The sequence below is a fragment of the Nansenia antarctica genome (assembly GCF_963989245.1).
Source record: "Nansenia antarctica genome assembly, chromosome: 4".
NCBI lineage: Eukaryota > Metazoa > Chordata > Actinopteri > Argentiniformes > Microstomatidae > Nansenia > Nansenia antarctica.
Genome location: NC_137689.1, coordinates 31,100,869 through 31,122,095, shown reverse-complemented (window position 1 = coordinate 31,122,095; position 21,227 = coordinate 31,100,869). Strand labels below are relative to the sequence as shown.

Here is a 21,227-nt window from a genome sequence, read left to right as displayed (position 1 = left end):
ATAGGTAGAGGAGGTGTAATACATCATAGGTAGAGGAGGTGTAATACATCATAGGTAGAGGAGGTGTAATACATCATAGGTAGAGGAGGTGTAATACATCATAGGTAGAGGAGGTGTAGTACATCATAGGTAGAGGAGGCGTAATACATCATAGGTTGAGTAGAGGAGGTGTAATACATCATAGGTTGAGTAGAGGAGGTGTAATACATCATAGGTAGAGTAGAGGAGGTGTAATACATCATCGGTAGAGTAGAGGAGGTGTAATACCTCATAGGTTGAGTAGAGGAGGTGTAATACATCATAGGTAGAGTAGAGGAGGTGTAATACATCATCGGTAGAGTAGAGGAGGTGTAATACCTCATAGGTTGAGTAGAGGAGGTGTAATACATCATAGGTAGAGTAGAGGAGGTGTAATACATCATAGGTAGAGTAGAGGAGGTGTAATACATCATAGGTAGAGGAGGTGTAATACATCATAGGTTGAGTAGAGGAGGTGTAATACATCATAGGTAGAGGAGGTGTAATACCTCATAGGTTGAGTAGAGGAGGTGTAATACATCATAGGTAGAGTAGAGGAGGTGTAATACATCATAGGTAGAGGAGGTGTAATACATCATAGGTAGAGGAGGTGTAATACATCATAGGTTGAGTAGAGGAGGTGTAATACATCATAGGTAGAGTAGAGGAGGTGTAATACATCATAGGTAGAGTAGGTGTAATACATCATAGGTAGAGTAGGTGTAATACATCATAGGTAGAGGAGGTGTAATACATCATAGGTAGAGGAGGTGTAATACATCATAGGTAGAGGAGGTGTAATACATCATAGGTAGAGGAGGTGTAATACATCATAGGTAGGAGGAGGTGTATTACATCATAGGTAGAGGAGGTGTATTACATCATAGGTAGAGGAGGTGTAATACATCATAGGTTGAGTAGAGGAGGTGTAATACATCATAGGTAGAGGAGGTGTATTACATCATAGGTAGAGGAGGTGTAATACATCATAGGTAGGAGGAGGTGTATTACATCATAGGTAGAGGAGGTGCAAGGAAGACAAGAAACCCCAAGGGGCTTATCGAGTGTCTCCCTTGATCATATAATTTGATTAACAGTTCATGAAAAAATTAATCAAGGAAAAATATTAAAATAACAGACAACAAAATAAAGAGATCAATAAAGAACAAAACAAAGATCAATAAAGAACAAAACAAAAAACAAAAACAAACGAACGAATGAAAGAACGGGAGAAACATGAGAAATGAAAATAGTGAAATGATGTTTACAATCTTAGAATGACCGAGTTGGATTCAAATGTATGAACCACAAACGCCCTCCGTGTTCTGGATCACATCTGATCATCTGCTCCTGGTTCCAGAGTGACAGAGAGAAGACGGAGGGCCTCCCGGTGGCTCCATTCATGGACCGGGACAAAGTCACCAAACCCACGGCCCAGATCGGCTTCATCAAATTCGTCTTAATTCCCATGTTTGAGACTGTCATGAAGGTGAGTGTGTGTGTGTGTGTGTGTGTGTGTGTGTGTGTGTGTGTGTGCGCACGCGTGCGTGTGCGTGTGCTATTCAACCACATGGTATGTCTTGTTATAGTATGTCTTGTTATAGTATATCTTGTTATAGTATATCTTGTTATAGTGTATCTTGTTGATATAGTATATATTGTTATAGTATATTGTTATAGTATATATTGTTATAGTATATCTTGTTGATATAGTATATCTTGTTGTTATAGTATATCTTGTTGTTATAGTATATCTTGTTAATATAGTATATCTTGTTATAGTATATCTTGTTGATATAGTATATATTGTTACAGTATATCTTGTTGATATAGTATATATTATTATAGTATATCTTGTTATAGTATATCTTGTTATAGTATATCTTGTTGTTATAGTATATCTTGTTATAGTATATCTTGTTGATATTGTATATCTTGTTATAGTATATCTTGTTGATATAGTATATATTATTATAGTATATCTTGTTATAGTATATCTTGTTATAGTATATCTTGTTGATATAGTATATATTATTATAGTATATCTTGTTATAGTATATCTTGTTGATATAGTATATCTTGTTGTTATAGTATATCTTGTTCTAGTATATCTTGTTGATATAGTATATCTTGTTGTTATAGTATATCTTGTTGTTATAGTATATCTTGTTAATATAGTATATCTTGTTATAGTATATCTTGTTATAGTATATCTTGTTGATATAGTATATATTGTTACAGTATATCTTGTTGATATAGTATATATTATTATAGTATATCTTGTTATAGTATATCTTGTTATAGTATATCTTGTTATAGTATATCTTGTTGTTATAGTATATCTTGTTATAGTATATCTTGTTGATATTGTATATCTTGTTATAGTATATCTTGTTGATATAGTATATATTATTATAGTATATCTTGTTATAGTATATCTTGTTATAGTATATCTTGTTGATATAGTATATATTATTATAGTATATCTTGTTATAGTATATCTTGTTGATATAGTATATCTTGTTGTTATAGTATATCTTGTTCTAGTATATCTTGTTGATATAGTATGTCTTGTTATAGTATATCTTGTTAATATAGTATGTATTGTTATAGTATATATTGTTATAGTATATCTTGTTGATATAGTATATCTTGTTGTTATAGTATATCTTGTTAATATAGTATATCTTGTTATAGTATATCTTGTTGATATAGTATGTCTTGTTATAGTATATCTTGTTAATATAGTATGTATTGTTATAGTATATCTTGTTATAGTATATCTTGTTGATATAGTATATCTTGTTATAGTATATCTTGTTATAGTATATATTGTTGATATAGTATATCTTGTTATAGTATATCTTGTCATAGTATATATTGTTGATATAGTATATCTTGTTATGGTCTTTGTTATATATCTTTGTCTTGCAGCTCTTCCCACAGATAGAGGAGATTATGGTGCAGCCATTGCGAGACTCTCGAGACCACTACGAGGAACTGAAACAGATAGACGATGCCATGACCGAGGTACTCCTTCTCTCCTCACCTCACTGACCTCACAGAACCCAGGTCAAACTCATTCCAATTAAAATCATTTTCGGGGATATTGAATGCCATTTGTTAATGAAATAAAATACAGGACACCACAGAGTAGCACTGACAATAATTGTAAGCCTTGGTCGTTAGTTAGCCTATCTACTGGCTCCATCATATTAAATTGACTAACATCAAGGTGTGTCTTTTGTTCTACGAGGCACAGAAGAAAAAAACTGAGAGCATGTCTTTAGGAGGGAAGAAGATGTAGCCTTTACCTGCAAACTCAGTGGTAATGTGTAAGTAAGTCCTAACCATAGATGTGACTTAGTGTCCTCCTCTTTCACTCTTTGACACAATCTTACCCCCAGTATTTTCGTTGTGCTTTGTGAACTACACCCTCAAGTGGTTACCTGTTTTTTTTTTTTCTTTCGTAGATGATGTGTCGACCGACTGAATGTTACTTTGTAACCTGGCCTTATTTAAGTCAAATGCGCCATCGTGTGGTCAATACCGATGTCACACAGCTTGAATACTTGCTCTGTCACCACAGATGAACTACTGGTTGTTATTGTAATTTTTGCCATAGGATTCCTGTTCTTGGATGAAAGTTTCATGCTCATACGGTATTTAGTCCAGCACATATTTAATATTGAGACTGTTTCTAAGGACAAACTGAAGCATTAGATGTAGGAGACATTCTCGGTGCGAAGACCTTTAACCTGTTGATAAACACTACTAGCCAATCTTTGATCACGGCCAGTGCAGCGCCTTCTACTAGACTGCTCTTTGACTGCCTTCCGTCAATACGATTATCAATTTATAAAACTCATTCCTCGGGCGGACACAGTGGATAAGCAACAGTTTGTGTGGAATTATGTTATAGATTTTTTTTTCTCTCTTTTGAAACGTCTCTGTTATGACCTTTGGCCCCATCTCCGGCAGATGTGTTATGCAATCCCTCTCTGTGTAACTCTCCCCATATGGTCTCTAACCCCATTCAGTAATGCATCCAGGACCACAAGCTGAACTATGGAAGCTGAAATTATTATGTTAATAATCATGTGTTTTCCTCCCTCTTGTATTCTGTACGTGTATTTATGCCGTACCTTTGAAACAAGGTCTCATATGTGGATAACACGTCATGTTGCCATGTAGGGTTGCTTCCCTTCTGTACATGTCTCACCAGTTAATGACAACAACCCCCAACATGGGCGTGGCGGTCGTTATGGTCCACCTTCCATAACTTCCCACCTCTTTGTTTGTTCTTCGTCAGTGACCTCGTATGGTGTTCCCTTTCCGTGGAGGAAGCAAGTCGTCAGCCTGAAGAGTAGTTTCCCTTTGGTTTTGGGCCTTCCACCTTCCGACAAAGCATCAATTCTTCTCTAAATACAAAGACTTCCTGTGGCTCTGTTCACTACTTCCTGTGTCCACTTTGCACACTTAGTGTCCGGCAGAGTGAAGAGGAGGAACGTTAGTCAGTCAGCACCAGCATGGAGATATGAGGGACTCAAGACAGGACATCACTGCTATTAGTAGCATTAGCTGTTGCCACATTGATGGGATAGCGACAGTTTTAGTTGACTTGTTTTTGCAGTTTTATAGGCTTAATCTAGAGGCTGGTGGAGGTAGGAATCGGAGGACGGGCTCATTGTGATGCATGGAATGGAATGAGAAATGGTATCAAACACTGATACCATGTCTCTTTCCATTCCACACATTACAATGAACCTGTCCTCCGATTTCTACCTCCGCCAGCATCCACTGTATTAGATACGTGATAAGTAGTCTTAATAATAATGGATTGCATTTCTATTTTCACAAGGTCTCAAAGCGTTTTATATTGTATTGATGTACTGTGATTCACCTCCTCCACCTCCATGTATGTACAGCACCGCTGTGAGAGTGAGATGACCCAAGCTTATGATTGGCCCCGGGGCAACAGGGTAACTTTACAATACCTGTACAAGTCAGTTCTTATACTTCTCATCATCTGTCACTGTTCTCCACCACCACCACCACCACCACCAGGGTGACACCACAGATGTCTCTGTGCTGCACTGCCACCATTGATAATAACTAAATAGGGGTCAAAGTGCAGTAGCGCCATCTGTTGGTTGAAACTGTTGTAGAGTCACAGCAAGACCAGTCCCAGCCTAAAAATAAAACCTTCCTTCTTCTAGCATTGTGATTGCCTGGTCCTAGATTTCTGGTCCTAGCATAGATTTTTTTTTTTTTTTTCATGTTGACTGACGTATAGATGATTCACTTACTTAGACAAATATATATAGGCTACAGGTATCAGATAAATGTCAAACATGTAAATTCATCACCTACATGCTAAGAGAAATATTAATATCCACTCTGAATGCTCCTATTGTGCACACTCCTCCTGATCTATTAAATGAATTCAAAAGCCATTTTGGATGTTTTGGACACAGATCAACTCCCACATAACAGTCAGCGCTACAGTTTTTGAGATATACCTTTAAAGAAATGCAACCAAGGTAGGAAAGGCGAGAGAGAAAGAAAAAAAGAACAGCCAGTTCCCAATCTATATTTATCCTCAGCTAGTCCCGTTTGACAACCCTTCATCCATGATTCACATATTTCCATGTTAGAATATATATCAAAAGAGGCATATTATTTAGGTTTTGAACCGCTGCCCATGTCCTCCTCTTACGCCAAGAGAGACGCCTGCTCAGAGCCTTGGCTGAGCAGTGATAGAGAGACGCCTGCTCAGAGCCTTGGCTGAGCAGTGATAGGGGTTTGGACGTCTCCACTCTCCGGCTCACTCGGTTGATTTATGACCCAAATGTCACTCAGTTCAGCATTCCACATGACGACACGGAGACTTATACAGTATCATTCACTCATAACAATCTTTCCCCTCCACTTCAACCTCTACCTTTAAAAGTGTCCCTCATGTTTCACTTTTGCCATTCAGTTTGACACAATAACAATCTCCAAAAAAGCTATATTGTGGAAATTGAAGTAACCTTTAGTACTGCGAGGTGACATAATAATGATATTATCAAGTGTTCTCTTCAAGGCCCCTGGGTGGCTAATCTGTTTGGCAAACACAACAGTGAACAGAGTTAATTAGGCAATCACTCAATTACACTGCTCCCTTTTCCTGACATTACCTGTGCAACCTTACTGGCCTGAGATTAAATGTTTTAACTGCAACATGACTGAAGTTTTGTCGCCTGGCCTCTCTGATGCACTAAGCGAGACTGAGGAGTTAACTCTCCCTGTCTGCCTTGGCCAATGATTGATGACCCAGGTTCAGATCAGGTGACACATTCTTCCTGCTCCCTTATTTGGGAACTCTTGTCACTCTGTCATTCTTTATCAAGAGTGCCTGAACTGTCTGTCTGTTTAAATGCTTTAAAAAAAAAAAAAAGGAAAAAAAAGAAGAAAACGAAAAAGAACTTTTGAAGTGCCATCTACTACAGAAACTCTAAACCTCTAAACCAATGGAAAACATGAGGTTTCATCCAGCAGATTATCAACAGAACAGCCTAGATAATGTTATATTTCTATGTGTGTGTCCCATATAAAAGTGGATGTATACAGTGAGGTGTTCTCTGTTCAACAGGAATGCTCTTGGCTCAACTGAATTCCACTGGTGGCCCATAGTCTTAAGTAAGACCTCTTACAGTCAATTTATTATAGAATTACTAGAATTAGAGTCAGCCTGTATTCAACAGCAGGGTTTAGAAGCTAAAAGCAGCCAGTGTACTTCCTGTAAATCCTAGCCTTGCGATCGTGCCATCCCTTACCACCATATGGGCACACACTGCTACAGTAAGATTAGGCACTGCTTCTGGCCACTTATGTACACATACACACACACACACACACTCTCAGAGAGAGAGAGAGAGAGAGAGAGAGAGAGAGAGAGAGAGAGAGAGAGAGAGAGAGAGAGAGAGAGAGAGAGAGAGAGAGAGAGAGAGAGAGAGAGAGAGAGAGAGAGAGAGAGAGAGAGAGAGAGAGAGAGAGAGAGAGAGAGAGAGAGAGAGAGAGAGAGAGAGAGAGAGAGAGAGAGAGAGAGAGAGAGAGAGAGAGAGAGAGAGAGAGAGAGAGAGAGAGAGAGAGAGAGAGAGAGAGAAAGAAATGAGTCACCTAGGTGAGAATTAGTTTTTTTTAGAGTGATCCAGTGTGAAGAGAGACATACAGTAGAGGCCCTTCTCTTCTCCCATCGGTCTGGTCTGGTGCTAAGATGACATCATCCACATAGTTTTCCCTTACAGGACCTTAAGACTCCCTGGGCGGTTTTATACGGAGATTATGGAAAAGGAAGAAGATGCCTCCATCTCCTCCTGAAAATGTTATTGAATCTCACAAGTAAGGATGTTGTTCCACTCCAAGACATTATTGGATGAATGATAAAAATCAGCTCTTAATCCTCAGCTCTTTAAACCTGCTTAAAGTACGACAACCGTCCGCCCGTAGCGGTTTACCACACACAGAGAGGTGAGACATATCTGAGCGATGGATATCTTCCCGCCACACTTGGCCACCATTAGATTAGGTTTAGACAGTGCATTAAGGTTTGACCTGCTGAACTGTGGAATACAGGAACACAGAGACATGTGTGTACTACAGAAAGCCCCAATACTTTGTGTCTGCCCGCAGGATGACGGCCCCTCTATGCTCTTGTCATCAACACCTCCGTGGTAAGTTTTTGGGGACGGGGGGTGAACGGTGGGTAAGAGGGGTCATGGGGGTTGGAGGAGGGGTGGAGGGTGGAGAGGCAGACAGACTGCTCATCCGGCCTCCCCCTCGAAGAGAAGTGTATTTGTAGAGACTCCACTGAGTCTGGGACGTTAAGTAGAGATATGAGATCACTGAGCAAGAATGAGAAACCCTGAAGTCAGCAGTTAGGTTAGTGAGAGAGAGCATAGTCACCAAAAGGACAGGTTACAAGGGGAAGATGGTACTTTTCGTTCCTATTGTGCAATGGCATTTACTGTGGAAAAACTTGATCTCGGCACATTCTTGTGCAACGGTAACATCTCTTTGCCAGATGTTCTACATGAAAAAGGCTCAGATAAAGAGAGCCTGCTGAGCTATTGCCGGCAATCTTTCTTCTGATTTGTATTCCAGATTGCTCACACAATGGAAATATCCTGTTCCTGTTCATAGAAACATACAGTACAGTGAGTTCAGGATGGACAGAGGGAAGGTCACAGTACTCATTAAAAGTAGAGGTTAGAGTGATGTCTCAGTTGGTAGAATATGGAAACAGGAAGATTGTGGGTTTGATTCCTGCTGGGACCATATACAACACATTTAAGCTCTCACTGGACTGTAAAGCCACTTTATAAAGATGTCCGCTAAATGTCCTTTATTATTATTATTATTGTTATTATTATTATTAGACACTATTCAAATGTTACTCAAAACAATGAATGTTATTCTAGTCAAATGAAATGCATGAACTGAGATCAATCGAAACACAGAAGTGAAACTTGGACTAAAGTTCTGATAAAACATTTGCTTCCATTTCCATGAATAAATAATCACCCTTGAAAACAAAGCAGAACCACAGGCAGAGGAACTCAGACACATAGAAGAGGACCTTTAACAGACTCCTCTACAGCAACATAAACAGATTGGTAGGACACAATACACATTCCTTCACATGCTGATGTGTTCTTTGCCTCTGTAAGTTATGTGACGCTGCTAGTCACACACAACACATATGGCCCCTGTATTTACATACACCCCCTAACCCAGAGCTCCTGCTGTATATCAGCTCCACAATAGGTGTCGAACGGGCCCTGGGTCTGTCTGATACTGACAGAGGACTGAAGGCTCATGGATATGTGCTCATTTAGCAAACATATGAGACATCGTATTCATTTAGCAAACATATGAGACACTGTATTCAAACATATGAGACACTGTATTCAAACATATGAGACACTGTATTCAAACATATGAGACACTGTATTCAAACATATGAGACACTGTATTCAACATGAGAAACACAAATCGATCAAGATAGGAATCGCCTCTCAATGAAGTCTCTCAGTCTGGGTTGATGTTGTTATGGAGGAATTCCCTTTGGGAGAATAGACTAGTATGTGGGATCTAACCTTCAACATGTTGTCAGTTCTTGCTATTATTTATCTGTGAAGTTGTGTTACTGTTTAGATGAGCTCTTCCAGGAACTGGTAGGCCTCACTGTTGCCTTTTGTACACTGGAATTTGCTTAATGAAATGCAATTTATTTGTTGTAGTAGCACATTTGCTATTTGGACATAGACCCCGGCAGATCACGAATAAGAGAGCACTTAAAATGAAGAATTAAGTAACAGAGGTCCAGCTAACATAAATCTAAAGAAACTCAAATGGAACAGGAACTAAACCTTTAAATGGGCAAAATAAGTTTCAAGCTATTTTTCTCTAGTTCTCAGTCAGCCGTTTCTGACCAGAGCTTGTGTGCCCAGCTCTCAGCAGGTGGCAGACAGAGCCTTTGTGCTTACAAAGCCCCCCAAAAGATTTATTGAATAAAACCCCATATATTGCTGATGGCAGGATTTTGTGGTTTGCTGTCTGACTATAGTTAATCTCTTAGAGTGATAAGATCTGGACTTATTGAATTTGAATGCTGCTTGTTTACCTTAATTGGTGTAGCTGTCTGATATGCTCTTTGTTATGCCATAACTATGGTATGAACTTGACACCTACATCCTGATCCTATGTGTTGAGGTCAAATGCAGTCACAATCAAATAAGGAATAGAAAATGTGAATCAAAGTATCTCTTATTCAGTACTGTTGTATCAATCCGGTGACGTGATCTAATTTCTATTATTTTCCTCAGGGATTTATTAACAGACTGATTTCCTTTGGTGGCATGCTGTAGTGGGTTAAAGTTTGCTCAAATTCAATATTTACTCTCCCCTTAGGATAACAAATTGGGGCCATTTGGTCATTTGATTAAACTGAAAGTTAGAGGACTATAGAGAGGACTGAAGGAAGTTGCAGCCCATTTTCATTGATATTTACTGAAAGAAATATAGGCTGTAAGATATTTCAATAGTGGTACGAGTTAATTTATTCAGCAACAGATGTCTTTGGTGCCTGAGGTATTGTTTGGGGAACGATATTTCTTTAAGGGATTTGCGAGCCCGCAAGCCCCCGTACGGCGCAGTAGCAAGCGTTGGGTCGTTGTCGGAAGTGACGGGATTTGTATAGTAAACTAAATAGACTAGTGCAACGTATATAATATGGTATACAGAGTAGACACAAGTTAACTTTGCGAAGAAAGAAATCTAAAGAAAGAGCGCCAGACTGACAGTAACGTGCGCTAAAAACCATATGTTCACAGACAGAAGAACACTCCAGAATAATGTCACACAAAGTCGAGCGCACACTGCGGGATGGGAGCCCACCCACCTCTGCACAGATTTCACAATTGTGATTTCAATCTGGGAGTTTCGATTGAACTTCATGCTGCCTTCTTGGGACTGTTCGTGGACATGGAGTAGCTCGATGGACCCGAAGAACGCTTTACCCAACAGTATTTGATAGATTTCAAGTTAGTTTATATTCATCCATGAAAAGTCCATTTCGACTTTGGGAATGTTTGCGTGGGGGGCACCAGGTCGCATTTACTTACCTCTAGCACTTATTGTAACCGTTTTTGTATCGCTTGGCATATGCGGAGAATTAAAAGTGCGAGTGCGTTTATCTGATGGACTAATTGCTGAGGAGGTTTTGGAGACAGACAGCGAGAAGGACACAATAACGGTGGAGTTCAAGCAAAGGGATGGTACTCACATTACTGCCGTGTTTGATTTCCAACGGGTGAGTTTACATAACATTATCTAACGTAGCCTCCTGGTAAATAAACAACATCTTAATTAACATCTCTCTAATGATTAATTAGTAGTATTGTGTTTGTTAATAGACACGTATTAAACTTGCACAGATCCTTGTCCAAAAACAGCTACACTCTTGCTTCTGGACAGGCTTTTCAATTGTTATAGCCTAACTTTTATAATTGTTATAGAACATGATATATTCTCTCCTTAACCCTTTTAGACCCTAGTGTCCCTAGTGGTTCCAGGTTAACGTCAGGTCTATTCATCTTTGCCAACAACGCTCACACTGGAACCTTATTCAATGTGGATGATTATATCAGTTATCTGAACTTCCGACAATTGAGCTGGCATTTGAAACTATCCCAGTTAATTAACTTATTATATTGAGGGAGGACATACTTTGACATGACTGCCACATTCATCTTATTCTGTGGACGAGTAATCAAGGAGTCATAAAACTATTGTCCCCCATTCCACTCAGGCCAGTAGGCCTTCTAGCCGCTGTTGGGAAAAGTTGACATCCCAGTGGGGCTTATCGGGTTACAGCTAACAGCCTCTTACTGCAGGGAAACAGCACATCGTTTCTTCTGTCTGGATCAAGACCATTTGGACAGCAGCCCACTATGCATGTGCTTCCCATCTACTCCTGTCAGCAGTACACAGATTTATAGAAAGTTGGAATCTGTTGGACTGCCAGCTGCCAGAGTGGAGTTAATATACAGCCAGCTCATCTTGTAGAGCAAACTGTTGAGAAGGTGCAATGCATAAATAAAGGAAACATTTGGTGTAGCTTCATATGGTGTGGGGGTGCAGAAAGAGAAGAACCCTGACCACAGGAAGGCATCATTGTCCATGTTCACCTTTTATCTGATCTGAAAGGATGGAGCAAGCTTCAGAGATGACACTTTCTTATAAAATGATTTCTATCACTTTTAGAACCCATGATAGTACTAGCGATAACGTTTGACGTATTGCAGCAGGGTCCTTAAAATACCAAACAAAAATCACCTCCTCTGATTTCTCCCCCAACCATTGTAGTCCTTTATCCTCACAGAACCCCAAGAGATTTCTTGCAATATTTCAATAAACTGCGAACATAATATATCTTAGTGTACCACCGCAATTATGATAGAAGTATGGCAAATAGTTATATCCACCTCAGACATTGTGCATGTGATGACCCTAAAAAAGCCAAAGGTTTTGAAGCCTGTCAAACAGATATTATCAAACATATATTTCCCCCTCATTTCTCCTTGAGAAGCCTTCATACACCCCTATAAACTGGGACCAGGCTAATGACAGACAGCATGGATATCACCACACACCCATGGTTGAGGGGAGATGACTTAACAGGGGATGTGCGTGACACCATTGGTGTGGTGATATCCATGCTGTCTGTCATTAGCCTGGTCCCAGTTTGTTGATGGCACAGGGATAAGAGGAAAGGAGTGCGCCGCATCTCAGTTAAACCCTATGGGGGGAGCTTTGTGGCCTGTCAGCCAGGTTGTGTAGGTGCGTGTCTGTCTGTCAGTGAGTGAGTGGTATTTACTATGCCAACCCAGCACCCGTGAAGTAGAGTCTGGGCTGGGGGCAGCAGAGCCTGAACCATGCAGGTCATATCAGATTGTACGCAGCAGCACCCTCACCCTCACCCTCCCTGCCCATTGGCTGTGGGGCAAGGAGGCTTGTTAGCTCGGGTTTCGGTTTTCCAGAGGTAATTTGAATCTATCCAGGGGCGGTGGTATCTTAAAGTAAAGTGTGTAAAGATAGTCGCTGTTGAAATTGTTTGTTTGGTACTTTTGGAGGCATTGGCCTATTTGCTCATAGTTGTTCTACAAAGGTCATGGACGGCGGCCACTGTATCAGTTTGAATGTTTAATGGAGTGGCCTCGGCCGGTGGGTCCTCTGTAGCCATCTGGTAACTTTTGACCATTGGTGCTGAGAGCCTGAGGCTGAACCCTAGGAAACCTGCCTGGAGTCGTCCACAGGCCCTCCAGGAATGCTCTGGTCCCCCTCCCCCACCCTCTGTACCGCCATCCATCTGCTCCTCTGGATGTTCTACCGTCACAGTGGGGGGAACAAGAACCCCCCCCCTCCTCCATCTTGTCTTTTTTTACTCCCCACTCCACAGTTTCCCTGACTTTATTCTCCATCTCCACCTTGAGGACCGGAGCGTTGTTTTGCGACCGTGCCACATGGCTCCAGTGGGAAGCGACCCAACGAGAGAGCAAAGGAAGAGAAGAAAAGGACTTGTCCCCTGCCTGTTCAGACAGCCTGCTCCTCCTTTGTCTACTTTCCTGGGATGTTTGCCTCAGCGTTGAGTTATACTGCGGTTGTAACAATGTTAGGACAGCCATTGAGATGGAAATGAAGTAAAGGTGGAATTGTGACATGAGGGTAGGCTAGGATTCATGGTCTCATGTTCCCTAGAACAGGTCAGGTCAGGTCAGGTCAACCCTCATAACATACGTGACACATGATATAGTAGTTATACCACACATGAGGGAGTTTTGGCAACAGTTGACTTGAAACATGTCCTTGTGTCTGCTGTTTCACTACTCAACACCTACAACCAACTTGTAATAACTCAGCACATGACAATTGAGAGGTTTTGGTCAAATTCTACATACTTCAAGACAACAAGTTAATAGGCATACTTCAAGACAATAAGTTAATAGGCATACTTCAAGACAATAAGTTAATAGGCATACTTCAAGACAATAAGTTAACAGGCATACTTCAAGACAATAAGTTAATAGGCATACTTCAAGACAATAAGTTAATAGGCATACTTCAAGACAATAAGTTAATAGGCATACTTCAAGATAATAAGTTAATAAGCATACTTCAAGACAATAAGTTAATAGGCATACTTCAAGACAATAAGTTAATAGGCATACTTCAAGACAATAAGTTAATAGGCATACTTCAAGACAATAAGTTAATAGGCATACTTCAAGACAATAAGTTAATAGGCATACTTCAAGACAATAAGTTAATAGGCATATTTCAAGACAATAAGTTAACAGGCATACTTCAAGACAATAAGTTAATAGGCATAGGCCTACTTCAAGATAAAAAGTGACAATAGATAAAAGTACAGGACGACAAGTAAGACAGGATACATTAGCAGTACAGTAGTAAATAAACAGATAGTTCAGTACAGTAGTAAATAAACAGATAGTTCAGTACAGTAGTAAATAAACAGATAGTTCAATACAGTAGTGAATAAACAGATAGTTCAGTACAGTAGTAAATAAACAGATAGTTCAGTACAGTAGTAAATAAACAGATAGTTCAAGAAGTAAAGTGTCTGTACACTGAAGGTTTAGGTAGTCCATGGGGTGTGCTTGGGGATGAGAGTCTTCCTCACTGTCAGGTTAGCTGAGTCTGTACCACTTTTTAAAAAATCTTTAAACTTGTATAGGATGGCGTTTTTATTTATAAGTTAATAGGCATACTTCAAGACAATAAGTTAATAGGCATACTTCAAGACAATAAGTTAACAGGCATACTTCAAGACAATAAGTTAATAGGCATACTTCAAGACAATAAGTTAACAGGCATACTTCAAGACAATAAGTTAATAGGCATAGGCCTACTTCAAGATAAAAAGTGACAATAGATAAAAGTACAGGACGACAAGTAAGACAGGATACATTAGCAGTACAGTAGTAAATAAACAGATAGTTCAGTACAGTAGTAAATAAACAGATAGTTCAGTACAGTAGTAAATAAACAGATAGTTCAGTACAGTAGTAAATAAACAGATAGTTCAATACAGTAGTGAATAAACAGATAGTTCAAGAAGTAAAGTGTCTGTACACTGAAGGTTTAGGTAGTCCATGGGGTGTGCTTGGGGATGAGAGTCTTCCTCACTGTCAGGTTAGCTGAGTCTGTACCACTTTTTAAAAAATCTTTAAACTTGTATAGGATGGCGTTTTTATGAGTTATTTTCTCTTTATAAGTTGTTTTTGACATCTGTCAAACTATGACATCAGGGCCCTGAGGAAGGTCAGAAGACCGCAACGCGTCGGCATAGCCACTCCTAATAAAGGCTTTTTAATTTTTTCTACAATAAGAGTGCCTTGGTTCCCCTTTTTTCTTGGATATTACTGCACCTCTCTCCAAAGAGCACCTTATTGGGATTATTACTCTCCAAACAGAAGCGCTTCTCTCCTCTGCTTTCTACATGGTATTGTATATCGTTGGAAAGCCTGATTAGTAGGGCTGCAACTAACGATTATTTTGATAATCGATTAATCTGCCGATTATTTTCCCGATTAATCGGATACAAATGAAAAAAACAGATTTCTTTTGCACATTTTATTTTATGTTTTCTAAATCAGCCAGGCCTATACATATACATGTGCAAAATGAATAAGTATTAATAAAAAATAATATAAATAAAAAAGGCTTTGCTACATCAAATAGGTTTAACAACAGGCCATGGACTATGGCGGTAGATTGTTTCAATAAAGTAATTGAACTCTAGCTCAATACATGCATTGTTTTAGGTAATAACTTTGCTTAATGTAAAGGTCAGTAACCCAAAGTGCAATATAGGCTACAGACAAGACACTAATGTTTTTATATAACAGATATGCTCCAAAACAATGCAATGTGTCCTCTCACTCCATACAATAGGCTAGGCTACAGTCAGTGCCTCACTCTAACTCACGGGTAGCTTGGTAGGCTACCACTAGCTAGCCTTTAGCTTATCACCTCTGCTCTACCACTGACGTTAGCCAGCTAGCTAAATACACTTGTCATGCAATATTGAATTCATGAATGCGAGCAAACACTCACTGGCTATCGCATTACATTACAGTCATTTAGCTGACGCTTCGCCAGAACTCACAAGTGCATCTCCTTACTAATACAAGTGACTATGAGCATACTCCGGTGCTGAAGGCATAGAATGCGAATAGCAAGCTAAAAATACAATAGGTCATTAAGAGGGAGAATCTATTAAATAAACGAGAAGAACTAACTTAGGCCTACAGCTGTGCCAGTGAAACGAACGATCCTCACTTCAAAACCCAACGTATGGCATGGGTACAGCCAACGTTAAACTCGTATAACTTACCCTGCTGAGGCTGAGCCGTCTTCATCCATCACTGTCACATGCTTTCTTTTAAGGTGTACTCGCATCACCGTTGTGCTCCCGTGCCATGCAAGATTGGTTTTGCATAGGTTGCACCATTTTTTAGTAGCTTTTAATGTGAAGTGCTCCCATACCGCCGCGCAGGCTCCGCAAGACAGCGTGGCGTGCGTCAACAGGAAGTAGGTTTGTTATGGAACAAGACCCGACGAATCGATAATGGAATTCGTCGCCAACGAATTTCATTAGCAATTTTTAGCGATTTCAGCGATTCGTTGTTGCAGCCCTACTGATTAGTCACCTTTACAACGAGGTACAACTTGTAAGGATCATGCATTCGTGGAATGAGCAACACAGCTAAACGTGTGGGTAGTGGCCCAAAAAGATTTGCCAAAATTGCCTATATTCTTCTGTTGGTATTCACTCTCGTTTTGAGTTGCATAGTGGATTGGATGATTGCACTCTCCCACAGTAATAAGTAAAAAACAACACATATTGGCAATTTTTACACTTTTTTAACACATTTTACACTGTCAGGGACCTCAGTAGCGTGTGGAAGATCCATACGCAGTCACAACAGCTTGGCACCTCCTCATGCTGGTCACCAGCCTGGTCACACACTGCTGTGGGACGGCATCCCATTCCTCAACTAGGATTTGCCGCAAGTCAGCCAACATGGTTGCGTTGGTCACTCTGGCACGTACAGCACGCCCAAGCTGATCCCACATGTGTTCAATTGGGTTGAGGTCTGGACTCACGGCAGGCCATTCCACCCTCTCCACTCCCAAATACTGGAGGTGCTCTGTGATGATCCTGGCTCTGTGGGGGCGAGCGTTGTCATCATGGAGGATGGAGTTAGGTCCCAGATTCTGGAGATATGGGATCGCCACTGGCCCCAGAATATCATTCCTGTCAATTAGGTGCTTCAGGTGCCAGTCACACACCTGTGACTGACATACACCTGCCAGCACTTGAAGCTCAAAACGAGAGTGAATACCAACAGAAGAATATTGCAGGGGATTTTGGCAAAAAAGTTTGGGCCGCTACCCACACGTTTAGCTGTGTTACTCATTCCATGAATGTATGATCCTTACAAGTTGTACCTCATTGTAAAGGTGACCAATCAGGCTTTCCAACGATATAAAATACAATACCAATTGGTATTATTAAAGGGGAGGAATAATCAACAAAAAAAGCGTTTCCGAACTTTTTTTTAGGGGTTTATATATGACATTTAGCTGACGCTTTTATCCAAAGCGACTTACATTGCAGTGAGTGCATTAGTGTTGGGCGGTTTCCAATTTCTGATACTGTTAAACCGTTCCCAAATTTAAACCGTGGTTAAAGGTTTTACTGTGGGATTCAAAATCCTCTTTTGACGGAACCGGCAATTTGAAATGATGAGTTTGTGACAGCAACTGGTGAAAGGTGGACCAAACCCCTATCCTTTCCGCAAATCTGTTTGAACACTTTCCATGACCAGTGCTGAAAAATGCGCTTAAAATACTTTCGGTTTGTAATGAGACTGTCGGGACATATTTAACTATGTATGGGAAACACTGACACTGACCTGAGTACAAAGCGCAGAGAGTGTTACAGTAGAGAGTGTTACAGTAGAGTGTGTTAAAGTAGAGTGTTAAAGTAGAGAGTGTTAAAGTAGAGAGTGTTATAGTAGAGAGTGTTACAGTAGAGTGTTACAGTAGAGAGTGTTAAAGTAGAGAGTGTTATAGTAGAGAGTGTTACAGTAGAGTGTTACAGTAGAGAGTGTTATAGTAGAGAGTGTTACAGTAGAGTTTTACAGTAGAGAGTGTTACAGTAGAGTGTTACAGTAGAGAGTGTTACAGCAGAGAGTGTTACAGTAGAGAGTGTTACAGTAGAGAGTGTTACAGTAGAGTGTTACAGTAGAGAGTGTTACAGTAGAGAGTGTTACAGCAGAGTGTTACAGTAGAGAGTGTTACAGTAGAGAGTGTTACAGTAGAGAGTGTTATAGTAGAGAGTGTTACAGTAGAGTGTGTTACAGTAGAGAGTGTTACAGTAGAGAGTGTTACAGTAGAGAGTGTTATAGTAGAGAGTGTTACAGTAGAGTGTGTTACAGTAGAGAGTGTTACAGTAGAGAGTGTTACAGTAGAGTGTTTTACAGTAGAGTGTTACAGTAGAGTGTTACAGTAGAGTGTTTTACAGTAGAGTGTTACAGTAGAGTGTTTTACAGTAGAGTGTTACAGTAGAGAGTGTTACAGTAGAGTGTTAAGCCCAATGCACACGGCGTGTGATTTTGTCGCACGACAACATTCGATTCTCAACCCACACCAATGAATGAATGTGAATGGAGAATCGAATGTTGTCATGCGAGAAAATCGCATCGCACGCTGTGTGCATTGTCTCATTCAAAACAATGGAATCGAATTCGGCGGTGCAACAAAATCAGGGCTGTGTGCATTGGCCTTTACAGTAGAGTGTTACAGCAGAGAGTGTTACAGTAGAGTATGTTACAGTAGAGAGTGTTACAGCAGAGTGTGTTACAGCAGAGTGTTACAGTAGAGAGTGTTACAGTAGAGTGTTTTACAGCAGAGTGTGTTACAGTAGAGTGTTACAGTAGAGTGTTTTACAGTAGAGTGTTACAGTAGAGTGTTTTACAGTAGAGTGTTACAGTAGAGAGTGTTACAGTAGAGTGTTAAGCCCAATGCACACGGCGTGTGATTTTGTCGCACGACAACATTCGATTCTCAACCCACACCAATGAATGAATGTGAATGGAGAATCGAATGTTGTCATGCGACAAAATCGCATCGCACGCCGTGTGCATTGTCTCATTCAAAACAATGGAATCGAATTCGGCGGTGCAACAAAATCAGGGCTGTGTGCATTGGCCTTTACAGTAGAGTGTTACAGCAGAGAGTGTTACAGTAGAGTATGTTACAGTAGAGAGTGTTATACAATACAATACCAATTGGTATTATTAAAGGGGAGGAATAATCAACAAAAAAAGCGTTTCCGAACTTTTTTTTAGGGGTTTATATATGACATTTAGCTGACGCTTTTATCCAAAGCGACTTACATTGCAGTGAGTGCATTAGTGTTGGGCGGTTTCCAATTTCTGATACTGTTAAACCGTTCCCAAATTTAAACCGTGGTTAAAGGTTTTACTGTGGGATTCAAAATCCTCTTTTGACGGAACCGGCAATTTGAAATGATGAGTTTGTGACAGCAACTGGTGAAAGGTGGACCAAACCCCTATCCTTTCCGCAAATCTGTTTGAACACTTTCCATGACCAGTGCTGAAAAATGCGCTTAAAATACTTTCGGTTTGTAATGAGACTGTCGGGACATATTTAACTATGTATGGGAAACACTGACACTGACCTGAGTACAAAGCGCAGAGAGTGTTACAGTAGAGAGTGTTACAGTAGAGTGTGTTTGTAGCAGTCTCTAGGCACAGAGGGAGGTCGACACAGAGGAATGGTACAGAATTGGACTTTATTTAGTTCAGCACAGCTCAGCACCGTCACTGACGTGCTGAGCGAGTCTTTTTCCCACTCCCGCTGTCTCTCCCTTTCGGGACCCGCTCCGTCCGGCGGAGCCCTCGCTCCCGCCCCGCTATTCCGCTCCCGGCAGAGCCCTCGCTCCCGCCCCGCTAGTCCTCCCTTTCGGGACCCGCTCCGTCCGCTGCTGGCAGAGCCCTCGCTCTCGCCCCGATATTCCGCTCCTGGCTGAGCCCTCGCTCTCGCCCCGCTAGTCCTCCCTTTCGGGACCCGCTCCGTCCGCTGCTGGCAGAGCCCTCGCTCTCGCCCCGCTATTCCGCTCCTGGCTGAGCCCTCGCTCTCGCCCCGCTAGTCCTCCCTTTCGGGACCCGCTCCGTCCGTCCGGCTCCCTGCACCTCACCCCCTTTCGGGGTCTCGTGCGTCCTCGCCGCGGCTCTCTCTCTCTCGGTCTCTCCGTGTCTCCGTGCGGCAGGTACTTCCTGCCCTACTCATCTCCCGAGGGAACAAACACACACAGGTTAAATAGACCAGTGGAACAACGAGCCTGATCACTGACACCTGTCCGTAATCAGCCCATCATAACGAGCCTGATCACTGACACCTGTCCGTAATCAGCCCATCATTCCCCTCCACGGCAGTCTAGCTCCCTCTGCAGGCCAGAACGCGCCCTGTTCCCCACAGTGTTAAAGTAGAGTGTTAAAGTAGAGAGTGTTATAGTAGAGAGTGTTACAGTAGAGTGTTACAGTAGAGAGTGTTACAGTAGAGTGTTACAGTAGAGAGTGTTATAGTAGAGAGTGTTACAGTAGAGTGTTACAGTAGAGAGTGCAGTGTTTCCTCCAGGAATTTTGACAATGGTGGCGGATGGTCGTGACCGCGCGCGATTTTTTTCGCGTGCACGCGCATGAAACGCGCACGCGCGTTCAAAACAACGTTTTTTTTTTTTTTTTTTTTTTTTTCTAATCACAGCCAAAACTAGAGGATGGCCAAAAAAAATAAAATAAAGAATATACAGAATATAAACTTGTGACTGACAGTCACATACACACACACAAAGATCATCAGCTATAATATAATACGAAGTAGGCCTACATGAGCACAAAAGCGGCTAACGTTACTGATTAACTGTTTACTGTAGTGCAGAGAGATGGTAGTCGTAGGCGGCGTATCAAATGACAAAGCTAAACGTTTAATGAAGGACATGAACGATTGTCAACAACACACTCAAGCAGTAAATAGAACAGTCTAAACAACTTGGGTACTACGCACTCAACTGCGGACCGAACAATACTCTCAACCTATAGTTCCGTGCGTGAATTATGTCAACCCACCACATTACAGAAGTAAAATCACAGTCAGATGGAGCATTCGGTAAACAGCTGAGTATCAGCTGAGTTAAAGAAAACAAACTCTTACCTTTGATGAGACCCACATGAGCCCTGTTTTCCCGTACTTCTCCCGTGTGTCTCTTATTGTCCAAATGTTCCCTGAATTTTAGCTGCATGTTTTTCCAGCATGTAATTCCGTTGTCAATAAAAAAATCGTCTCCCCTTCTTTTCCCCTTGACAATACTGTGTCGTTGCTAAAGTGACGGCACATAAGAATCGTTTTTTGACTTGCTAATGTCTGCTAACGTAGCACTTGAAACTGGCGCCGTTCTCTGGACTGCAGCTGCTCCCGCGTTAGCATTAGCATCCATCTTTTCTTCTCCCTTCTCACCGTCACGAGCTCAAATGACACTTGTCGGCCGATCT

At 41.1% G+C, this 21,227-nt stretch overlaps 2 protein-coding genes across 2 annotated transcripts in view; both read left to right on the top strand.

Annotated features, from left to right (window-relative positions):
• The window catches only part of LOC308155968 (high affinity cGMP-specific 3',5'-cyclic phosphodiesterase 9A-like), a gene marked incomplete at both ends in the record, with an annotated part of 13,475 nt that extends 10,150 nt beyond the window's left edge, over window positions 1–3,325 (top strand). The window contains 3 exons of the mRNA XM_080529332.1: window positions 1,379–1,507; window positions 2,953–3,048; window positions 3,275–3,325. Coding sequence (XP_080385458.1) covers window positions 1,379–1,507; window positions 2,953–3,048; window positions 3,275–3,325 — 276 coding nt within the window. The remainder of the gene's footprint in view (window positions 1–1,378; window positions 1,508–2,952; window positions 3,049–3,274) is intronic.
• Window positions 3,326–10,029: 6,704 nt separating this feature from the next.
• Window positions 10,030–21,227, top strand: part of oafb (OAF homolog b) — a 28,863-nt gene continuing 17,665 nt past the window's right edge. Inside the window, exon 1 of the mRNA XM_080528269.1 lies at window positions 10,030–10,876. Within this exon, the coding sequence (XP_080384395.1) occupies window positions 10,652–10,876 (225 nt within the window). The 5' untranslated portion in view covers window positions 10,030–10,651. The remainder of the gene's footprint in view (window positions 10,877–21,227) is intronic.